This window comes from Oncorhynchus nerka, linkage group LG11 (genome assembly GCF_034236695.1).
Source record: "Oncorhynchus nerka isolate Pitt River linkage group LG11, Oner_Uvic_2.0, whole genome shotgun sequence".
NCBI lineage: Eukaryota > Metazoa > Chordata > Actinopteri > Salmoniformes > Salmonidae > Oncorhynchus > Oncorhynchus nerka.
The window spans coordinates 6,069,025-6,079,024 of NC_088406.1; the positions used below are offsets into that span (position 1 = coordinate 6,069,025).

Here is a 10,000-nt window from a genome sequence, read left to right on the forward strand (position 1 = left end):
CTCTCGCTCTCTCTCGCTCTCTCTCGCTCTCTTGCTCTCTCTCTCGCTCTCTCTCTCTCTCTGAGATGTAGTGCGCTGCCTACCCATAGCTCTCTGCGTCCTCCCCAAACAGGACGGGTAGCCTACTCTCATCAGAGATGTCTCTGAAACCTTGAATAAGGTTTTTAAATTTGTGGAAATGTTTTATGTTTTTGACATTTTGTCAGGAAACGCATCTCCGTCTCAGGTTCTGCTGTGGTGCAGTGGTTGCACAGCCTTTCCTCTACAGGGAGCCAGGTTTTCCTGTGTCTACCCTTCTCAATGGCAAGGCTGTGCTCACTGAACCTGTACATAGTACTCTGTTAGGACAGTACTCTGCGTTAGGACAGTACTCTACGTTAGGACAGTACTCTGTTAGGACAGTACTCTGTTAGGACAGTACTCTGTTAGGACAGTACTCTGTTAGGACAGTACTCTACATTAGGACAGTACTCTACGTTAGGACAGTACTCTGTTAGGACAGTACTCTACGTTAGGACAGAGTACTGTCCTAACGTAGAGTACTGTCCTAACGTAGAGTACTGTCCTAACATAGAGTTACTGTCCTAACATAGTTACTGTCCTAACATAGAGTTACTGTCCCAACAGAGTATACTGTCCCAACAGAGTATACTGTCCCAACAGAGTATACTGTCCCAACAGAGTATACTGTCCTAACATAAAGTACTGTCCTAACATAAAGTACTGTCCCAACAGAGTATACTGTCCCAACAGAGTATACTGTCCCAACAGAGTATACTGTCCCAACAGAGTATACTGTCCCAACAGAGTATACTGTCCCAACAGAGTATACTGTCCTAACAGAGTATACTGTCCCAACAGAGTATACTGTCCTAACATAAAGTACTGTCCTAACATAAAGTACTGTCCTAACAGAGTACTGTCCCAACAGAGTACTGTCCCAACAGGACTACCTACTCTGTTAGGTCTGGACTTATAAATGTCCAGAAAAGCAAAACATTTTGTCCATTAAAATAACTAAATAAATACAATTGTAAATAGATTAAATTGTTCAGAAACAGAAGACAGACACTGGACAGAGGATCTCTGGCTAGAAGGACAGCATCCCGGAGTCGGCTCTTCACTGTTGACGTTGAGACTGGACAGAGGCTCTCTGCCTAGAAGGCCAGCATCCCGGAGTCGGCTCTTCACTGTTGATGTTGAGACTGGACAGAGGCTCTCTGCCTAGAAGGCCAGCATCCCGGAGTCACCTCTTCACTGTTGATGTTGAGACTGGTGTTTTGCGGGTCCTATTTAATGAAGCTGCCAGTTGAGGACCTGTGAGGCATCTGTTTCTCAAACTAGACACTCTAATGTACTTGTCCTCTTGCTCAGTTGTGCACCGGGGCCTCCCACTCCTCTTTCTATTCTGGTTAGTGGCAGTTTGCTCTGTTCTGTGAAGGGAGTAGTACACTGTGAAGGGAGTAGTACACTGTGAATGGGAGTAGTACACTGTGAAGGGAGTAGTACACTGTGAAGGGAGTAGTACACTGTGAATGGAGTAGTACACTGTGAAGGGAGTAGTACACTGTGAAGGGAGTAGTACACTATGAAGGGAGTAGTACACGAGATCTTCGGTTTCTTGGCAATTTATTTTATGGAATAGCCTTCCTTTCTCAGAACAAGAATAGACTGATGAGTTGCAGAAAGTTATTTGTTTCTGGATGTTTTGAACCTGTAATCGAACCCACAAATGCTGATGCTCCAGATACTCAACTAGTCTAAAGAAGGACAGTTTTATTGCTTCTTTAATCAGGACAAGAGTTTTCAGCTGTGCTAAAATAATTGCAAAATGGTTTTCTAATGATCAATTAGCCATTTAAAATGATAAACTTGGATTAACTAACACAGCGTACCATTGGAACACAGGAGTGATGGTTGCTGATAATGGGCCTATGTACAGTTGAAGTCGGAAGTTTACATACACTTAGGTTAGAGTCATTAAAACTTGTTTTGCAACCACTCCACAAATGTCCTGTTACTTTGTTCATGACACAGGTCATTTTTCCAACAATTGTTTACAGACAGATAATTTCACTTATAATTCACTGTATCACAATTCCAGGGGTCAGAAGTTTACATACACTAAGGTGACCGTGCCTTTAAACAGCTTGGAAAATTCCAGAAAATGATGTCATGGCTTTAGAAGCTTCTGATAGGCTAATTGACATCATTTGAGTCAATTGGAGGTGTACCTGTGGATGTATTTCAAGGCCTACCTTCAAACTCAGTGCCTCTTGACATCATGGGAAAATCAAAAGAAATCAGCCAAGACGTCAGAAAACAATTGTGGACCTCCACAAGTCTGGTTCATCCCTGGGAGCAATTTCCAAACGCCTGAAGGTACCACGTTCATCTGTACGAACAATAGTACGCAAGTATAAACACCATGGGACCACGCAGCCATCATACCGCTCAGGAAGGAGACGCGTTCTGTCTCCTAGAGATGAACGTGCTTTGGTGCGAAAAGTGCAAATCAGTCCCAGAACAACAGCAAAGGACCTTGTGAAGATGCTGGAGGAAACAGGTGCAAAAGTATCTATATCCACAGTAAAACGAGTCCTATATCGACATAACCTGAAAGGCCACTCAGCAAGGAAGAAGCCACTAATCGGTTCTAAACAGCACATGGGGACAAAGATCATACTTTTTGGAGAAATGTCCTCTGGTCTGATGAAACAAAAATAGAACTGTTTGGCAATAATGACCATCGTTATGTTTGGAGGAAAAAGGGGGATGCTTGCAAGCTGAAGAACACCATCCCAACCATGAAGCACGGGGGTGGCAGCATCATGTTGTAGGGGTGCTTTTCTGCAGGAAGGCCTGGTGCACTTTACAAAATAGATGGCATCGTGAGGTATGAAAATGATGTGGATATATTGAAGCAACATCTCAAGACATCAGTCAGGAAGTTAAAGCTTGGTCGCAAATGGGTCTTCCAAATGGACAATGACCCCAAGCATACTTCCAAAGTTGTGGCAAAATGGCTTAAGGACAACAAAGTCAAGGTATTGAAGAGGCCATCACAAAGCCCTGACCTCAATCCCATAGAAAAATAGTGGTCAGAGCTGAAAAAGTGTGTGTGAGCAAGGCCTACAAACCTGACTCAGTTACACCAGCTCTGTCAGGAGGAAATGGGCCAAAATTCACCCAACTTATTGCGGGAAGCTTGTGGAAGGCCACCTGAAACGTTTGACCCAAGTAAAACAATTTCAAGGCAATGCTACCAAATACTAATTGAGTGTATGTAAACTTCTGACCCACTGGGAATGTGATGAAGGAAATGAAACAATCAGCCGGTTTCCAACTGCAATAGTCATTTACAACATGAACAATAATCTAGACTGTATTTTTGATCTATTTGAAGTGACATAAAAGAAATGTGCTTTTCTTTAAAAAAAACACGGACGTTTCTAAGTGACCCCAAACTTGTTTCGTACAGTGTGTGTAAATGCATTCAAATATATACGTTTAAAAGCTATATCAAAGCCTAATCCTGTGTACTTGGACCCATCCAGGTACGTAGGGGACATGTTAGCGTGGCTGCACCAAGCCACCGCATCAGAGAAGGAGCATCTGGAGGCCCTGCTAAAACAGGTCACAGCACGAGGTAACCCCTCACACAATCCCTACGGCAACGACCGCTTGATCTCCTCTAATCCTAACCTTTGTGTAGGTAGTTAATTCTCTCGTGTGTCTTGTCTGCGTCTTCCCTTTAGCACCAGGAGTGGATGAGACCATGCAAGAGGTGGTGGGACACATCACTGAGGGAGTCTGCAGACCTCTTAAAGTAAGACTCTCCAACCCAGTGTGTTTGTTGTGTGTACATTTCCGTTTGTGTCAGTCGACTGTATTTGACTGTAGAACTAATAAAATGAAGAAATACTACTGGATAGACTCTGTCCTGGGATAAATACAACTGGATAGACTGACTGTCCTGGGATAAATACTACTGGATAGACTGACTGTCCTGGGATAAATACGACTGGATAGACTGACTGTCCTGGGATATATACTACTGGATAGACATTCTGTCCTGGGATAAATACGACTGGATAGACTGACTGTCCTGGGATAAATACTACTGGATAGACTGACTGTCCTGGGATAAATACTACTGGATAGACTGACTGTCCTGGGATAAATACGACTGGATATACATTCTGTCCTGGGATAAATACTACTGGATAGACTGACTGTCCTGGGATAAATACTACTGGATAGACATTCTGTCCTGGGATAAATACTACTGGATAGACATTCTGTCCTGGGAAATATACTACTGGATAGACATTCTGTCCTGGAATAAATACTACTGGATAGACTGACTGTCCTGGGATAAATACTACTGGATAGACATTCTGTCCTGGGATAAATACTACTGGATAGACATTCTGTCCTGGGATAAATACTACTGGATAGACATTCTGTCCTGGGATAAATACTACTGGATAGACATTCTGTCCTGGGAAATATACTACTGGATAGACATTCTGTCCTGGAATAAATACTACTGGATAGACTGACTGTCCTGGGATAAATACTACTGGATAGACTGACTGTCCTGGAATAAATACTACTGGAAAGACATTCTGTCCTGGGATAAATACTACTGGATAGACATTCTGTCCTGGGATAAATACTACTGGATAGACATTCTGTCCTGGGAAATATACTACTGGATAGACTGACTGTCCTGGGATGAATACTACTGGATAGACATTCTGTCCTGGGAAATATACTACTGGATAGACTGACTGTCCTGGGATATATACTACTGGATAGACATTCTGTCCTGGGATATATACTACTGGATAGACTGACTGTCCTGGGATAAATACTACTGGATAGACTGACTGTCCTGGGATAAATACTACTGGATAGCCTGACTGTCCTGGGATAAATACTACTGGAAAGACTGACTGTCCTGGGATATATACTACTGGATAGACTGACTGTCCTGGGATAAATACTACTGGATAGACATTCTGTCCTGGGATATATACTACTGGATAGACATTCTGTCCTGGGATAAATACTACTGGATAGACATTCTGTCCTGGGATATATACTACTGGATAGACATTCTGTCCTGGGATAAATACTACTGGATAGACTGACTGTCCTGGAATAAATACTACTGGATAGACATTCTGTCCTGGGATAAATACTACTGGATAGACATTCTGTCCTGGGATAAATACTACTGGATAGACATTCTGTCCTGGGATAAATACTACTGGATAGACATTCTGTCCTGGGATAAATACTACTGGATAGACATTCTGTCCTGGGATAAATACTACTGGATAGACATTCTGTCCTGGGATAAATACTACTGGATAGACATTCTGTCCTGGGATAAATACTACTGGATAGACATTCTGTCCTGGGATAAATACTACTGGATAGACATTCTGTCCTGGGATATATACTACTGGATAGACATTCTGTCCTGGGATAAATACTACTGGATAGACATTCTGTCCTGGGATATATACTACTGGATAGATTGACTGTCCTGGGATATATACTACTGGATAGACTGACTGTCCTGGAATAAATACTACTGGATAGACATTCTGTCCTGGGATAAATACTACTGGATAGACATTCTGTCCTGGGATAAATACTACTGGATAGACATTCTGTCCTGGGATATATACTACTGGATAGACTGACTGTCCTTGGATAAATACTACTGGATAGACTCTGTCCTGGGATAAATACTACTGGATAGACTCTGTCCTGGGATAAATACTACTGGATAGACTCTGTCCTGGGATAAATACTACTGGATAGACTCTGTCCTGGGATAAATACTACTGGATAGACTGACTGTCCTGGGATAAATACTACTGGATAGACTGACTGTCCTGGGATAAATACTACTGGATAGACTGACTGTCCTGGGATAAATACTACTGGATAGACATTCTGTCCTGGGATAAATACTACTGGATAGACTCTGTCCTGGGATAAATACTACTGGATAGACTCTGTCCTGGGATAAATACTACTGGATAGACTCTGTCCTGGGATAAATACTACTGGATAGACTGACTGTCCTGGGATAAATACTACTGGATAGACTGACTGTCCTGGGATAAATACTACTGGATAGACTGACTGTCCTGGGATAAATACTACTGGATAGACATTCTGTCCTGGGATAAATACTACTGGATAGACATTCTGTCCTGGGATAAATACTACTGGATAGACATTCTGTCCTGGGATAAATACTACTGGATAGACATTCTGTCCTGGGATAAATACTACTGGATAGACTGACTGTCCTGGGATAAATACTACTGGAAAGACATTCTGTCCTGGGATAAATACTACTGGATAGACATTCTGTCCTGGGATAAATACTACTGGATAGACTGACTGTCCTGGAATAAATACTACTGGATAGACATTCTGTCCTGGGATAAATACTACTGGATAGACATTCTGTCCTGGGATAAATACTACTGGATAGACATTCTGTCCTGGGATAAATACTACTGGATAGACTGACTGTCCTGGGATAAATACTACTGGATAGACTGACTGTCCTGGGATAAATACTACTGGATAGACATTCTGTCCTGGGATAAATACTACTGGATAGACATTCTGTCCTGGGATAAATACTACTGGATAGACATTCTGTCCTGGGATAAATACTACTGGATAGACATTCTGTCCTGGGATAAATACTACTGGATAGACTGACTGTCCTGGGATAAATACTACTGGATAGACATTCTGTCCTGGGATAAATACTACTGAATAGACATTCTGTCCTGGGATAAATACTACTGGATAGACTGACTGTCCTGGGATAAATACTACTGGATAGACATTCTGTCCTGGGATAAACCTGCTACTGGACCAGACATTCTGTCCTGGGATAAATACTACTGGATAGACATTCTGTCCTGGGATAAATACTACTGGATAGACATTCTGTCCTGGGATAAATACTACTGGATAGACTGACTGTCCTGGGATAAATACTACTGGATAGACATTCTGTCCTGGGATAAATACTAAATATAAAATGGCTTCTCTTTCAGGTGCGCCTGGAGCAGGGAATCTTGGCTGAGCCGGGTTCTGTTCTTCTCTACAAGCTGTCCAACCTGCTCAAGTTCTACCACCACACCATCAGGTAGGTAGTACCCTGACCTCTGAACCTGACCCCTGACCCTAACCCCCAAGGCACTACAGAGGGTAGTGCGTACGGCCAAGTACATCACTGGGGCTAAGCTGCCTGTCATCCAGGACCTCTATACCAGGCGGTGTCAGAGGAAGGCCCTAAAAATGGTCAAAGACCTCAGCCACCCCTCAGCCAAAAGGCTTCTCAACAGTTTTTACCCCCAAGCCATAAGACTCCTGAACAGGTAATCAAATTCTACCCTGTCTTTTACTGTTGTTTTATTTCCCCCAACCCCTCTTTTACACTGCTGCTACTCTCTGTTCATCATATATGCATTTCACTTTAACCAAATCTACATGTACATACTTCACTGTAATCAGCCTGACTAACAGGTGTCTGTATATAGCTACATGTACATACTACCTCAATCAGCCTGACTAACAGGTGTCTGTATATAGCTACATGTACATACTACACCTCAATCAGCCTGACTAACAGGTGTCTGTATATAGCTACATGTACATATACTGTTGTATTCCTCAATCAGCCTGACTAACAGGTGTCTGTATATAGCTACATGTACATACTACCTCAATCAGCCTGACTAACAGGTGTCTGTATATAGCTACATGTACATACTACCTCAATCAGCCTGACTAACAGGTGTCTGTATATAGCTACATGTACATACTACCTCAATCAGCCTGACTAACAGGTGTCTGTATATATCTACATGTACATACTACCTCAATCAGCCTGACTAACAGGTGTCTGTATATAGCTACATGTACATACTACCTCAATCAGCCTGACTAACAGGTGTCTGTATATAGCTACATGTACATACTACCTCAATCAGCCTGACTAACAGGTGTCTGTATATACATACACCTGTTGTATTCGGCACTACCTCAATCAGCCTGACTAACAGGTGTCTGTATATAGCTACATGTACATACTACCTCAATCAGCCTGACTAACAGGTGTCTGTATATAGCTACATGTACATACTACCTCAATCAGCCTGACTAACAGCCTCACTACTTCTATAGCCTGTCTTCTTACTGTTGTTTTATTTCTTTACCTACCTATTGTTCACCTAATACCTTTTTTGCACTAATGGTTAGAGCCTGTAAGTCAGCATTTCAGTGTAAGGTCTACTACACCTGTTGTATTCAGCATTTCACTGTAAGGTCTACTACACCTGTTGTATTCAGCATTTCACTGTGAGGTCTACTACACCTGTTGTATTCAGCATTTCACTGTAAGGTCTACTACACCTGTTGTATTCAGCATTTCACTGTAAGGTCTACTACACCTGTTGTATTCAGCATTTCACTGTAAGGTCTACTACACCTGTTGTATTCAGCATTTCACTGTAAGGTCTACTACACCTGTTGTATTCGGCATTTCACTGTAAGGTCTACTACACCTGTTGTATTCGGCATTTCACTGTAAGGTCTACTACACCTGTTGTATTCGGCATTTCACTGTAAGGTCTACTACACCTGTTGTATTCGGCATTTCACTGTAAGGTCTACTACACCTGTTGTATTCGGCATTTCACTGTAAGGTCTACTACACCTGTTGTATTCAGCATTTCACTGTAAGGTCTACTACACCTGTTGTATTCAGCATTTCACTGTAAGGTCTACTACACCTGTTGTATTCGGCATTTCACTGTAAGGTCTACTACACCTGTTGTATTCAGCATTTCACTGTAAGGTCTACTACACCTGTTGTATTCCGCATTTCACTGTAAGGTCTACTACACCTGTTGTATTCAGCATTTCACTGTAATTTCTACTACACCTGTTGTATTCAGCATTTCACTGTAAGGTCTACTACACCTGTTGTATTCAGCATTTCACTGTAAGGTCTACTACACCTGTTGTATTCAGCATTTCACTGTAAGGTCTACTACACCTGTTGTATTCAGCATTTCACTGTAAGGTCTACCTACACCTGTTGTATTCAGCATTTCACTGTAAGGTCTACTACACCTGTTGTATTCAGCATTTCACTGTAAGGTCTACAACACCTGTTGTATTCAGCATTTCACTGTAAGGTCTACTACACCTGTTGTATTCAGCATTTCACTGTAAGGTCTACTACACCTGTTGTATTCAGCATTTCACTGTAAGGTCTACTACACCTGTTGTATTCAGCATTTCACTGTAAGGTCTACTACACCTGTTGTATTCAGCATTTCACTGTAAGGTCTACTACACCTGTTGTATTCAGCATTTCACTGTAAGGTCTACTACACCTGTTGTATTCGGCATTTCACTGTAAGGTCTACTACACCTGTTGTATTCGGCATTTCACTGTAAGGTCTACTACACCTGTTGTATTCGGCATTTCACTGTAAGGTCTACTACACCTGTTGTATTCGGCATTTCACTGTAAGGTCTACTACACCTGTTGTATTCGGCATTTCACTGTAAGGTCTACTACACCTGTTGTATTCGGCATTTCACTGTAAGGTCTACTACACCTGTTGTATTCGGCATTTCACTGTAAGGTCTACTACACCTGTTGTATTCAGCATTTCACTGTAAGGTCTACTACACCTGTTGTATTCAGCATTTCACTGTAAGGTCTACTACACCTGTTGTATTCAGCATTTCACTGTAAGGTCTACTACACCTGTTGTATTCAGCATTTCACTGTAAGGTCTACTACACCTGTTGTATTCAGCATTTCACTGTAAGGTCTACTACACCTGTTGTATTCAGCATTTCACTGTAAGGTCTACTACACCTGTTGTATTCAGCATTTCACTGTAAGGTCTACTACACCTGTTGTATTCAG

At 42.0% G+C, this 10,000-nt stretch overlaps 1 protein-coding gene across 1 annotated transcript in view; it reads left to right on the forward strand.

The window, feature by feature from the left end:
• The window catches only part of cog6 (component of oligomeric golgi complex 6), a 127,639-nt gene that overhangs the window by 83,907 nt on the left and 33,732 nt on the right, over positions 1-10,000 (forward strand). The window contains exons 9-11 of the mRNA XM_065024170.1: positions 3,558-3,649; positions 3,759-3,829; positions 7,107-7,198. Of these exons, the coding sequence (XP_064880242.1) occupies positions 3,558-3,649; positions 3,759-3,829; positions 7,107-7,198 (255 nt within the window). The remainder of the gene's footprint in view (positions 1-3,557; positions 3,650-3,758; positions 3,830-7,106; positions 7,199-10,000) is intronic.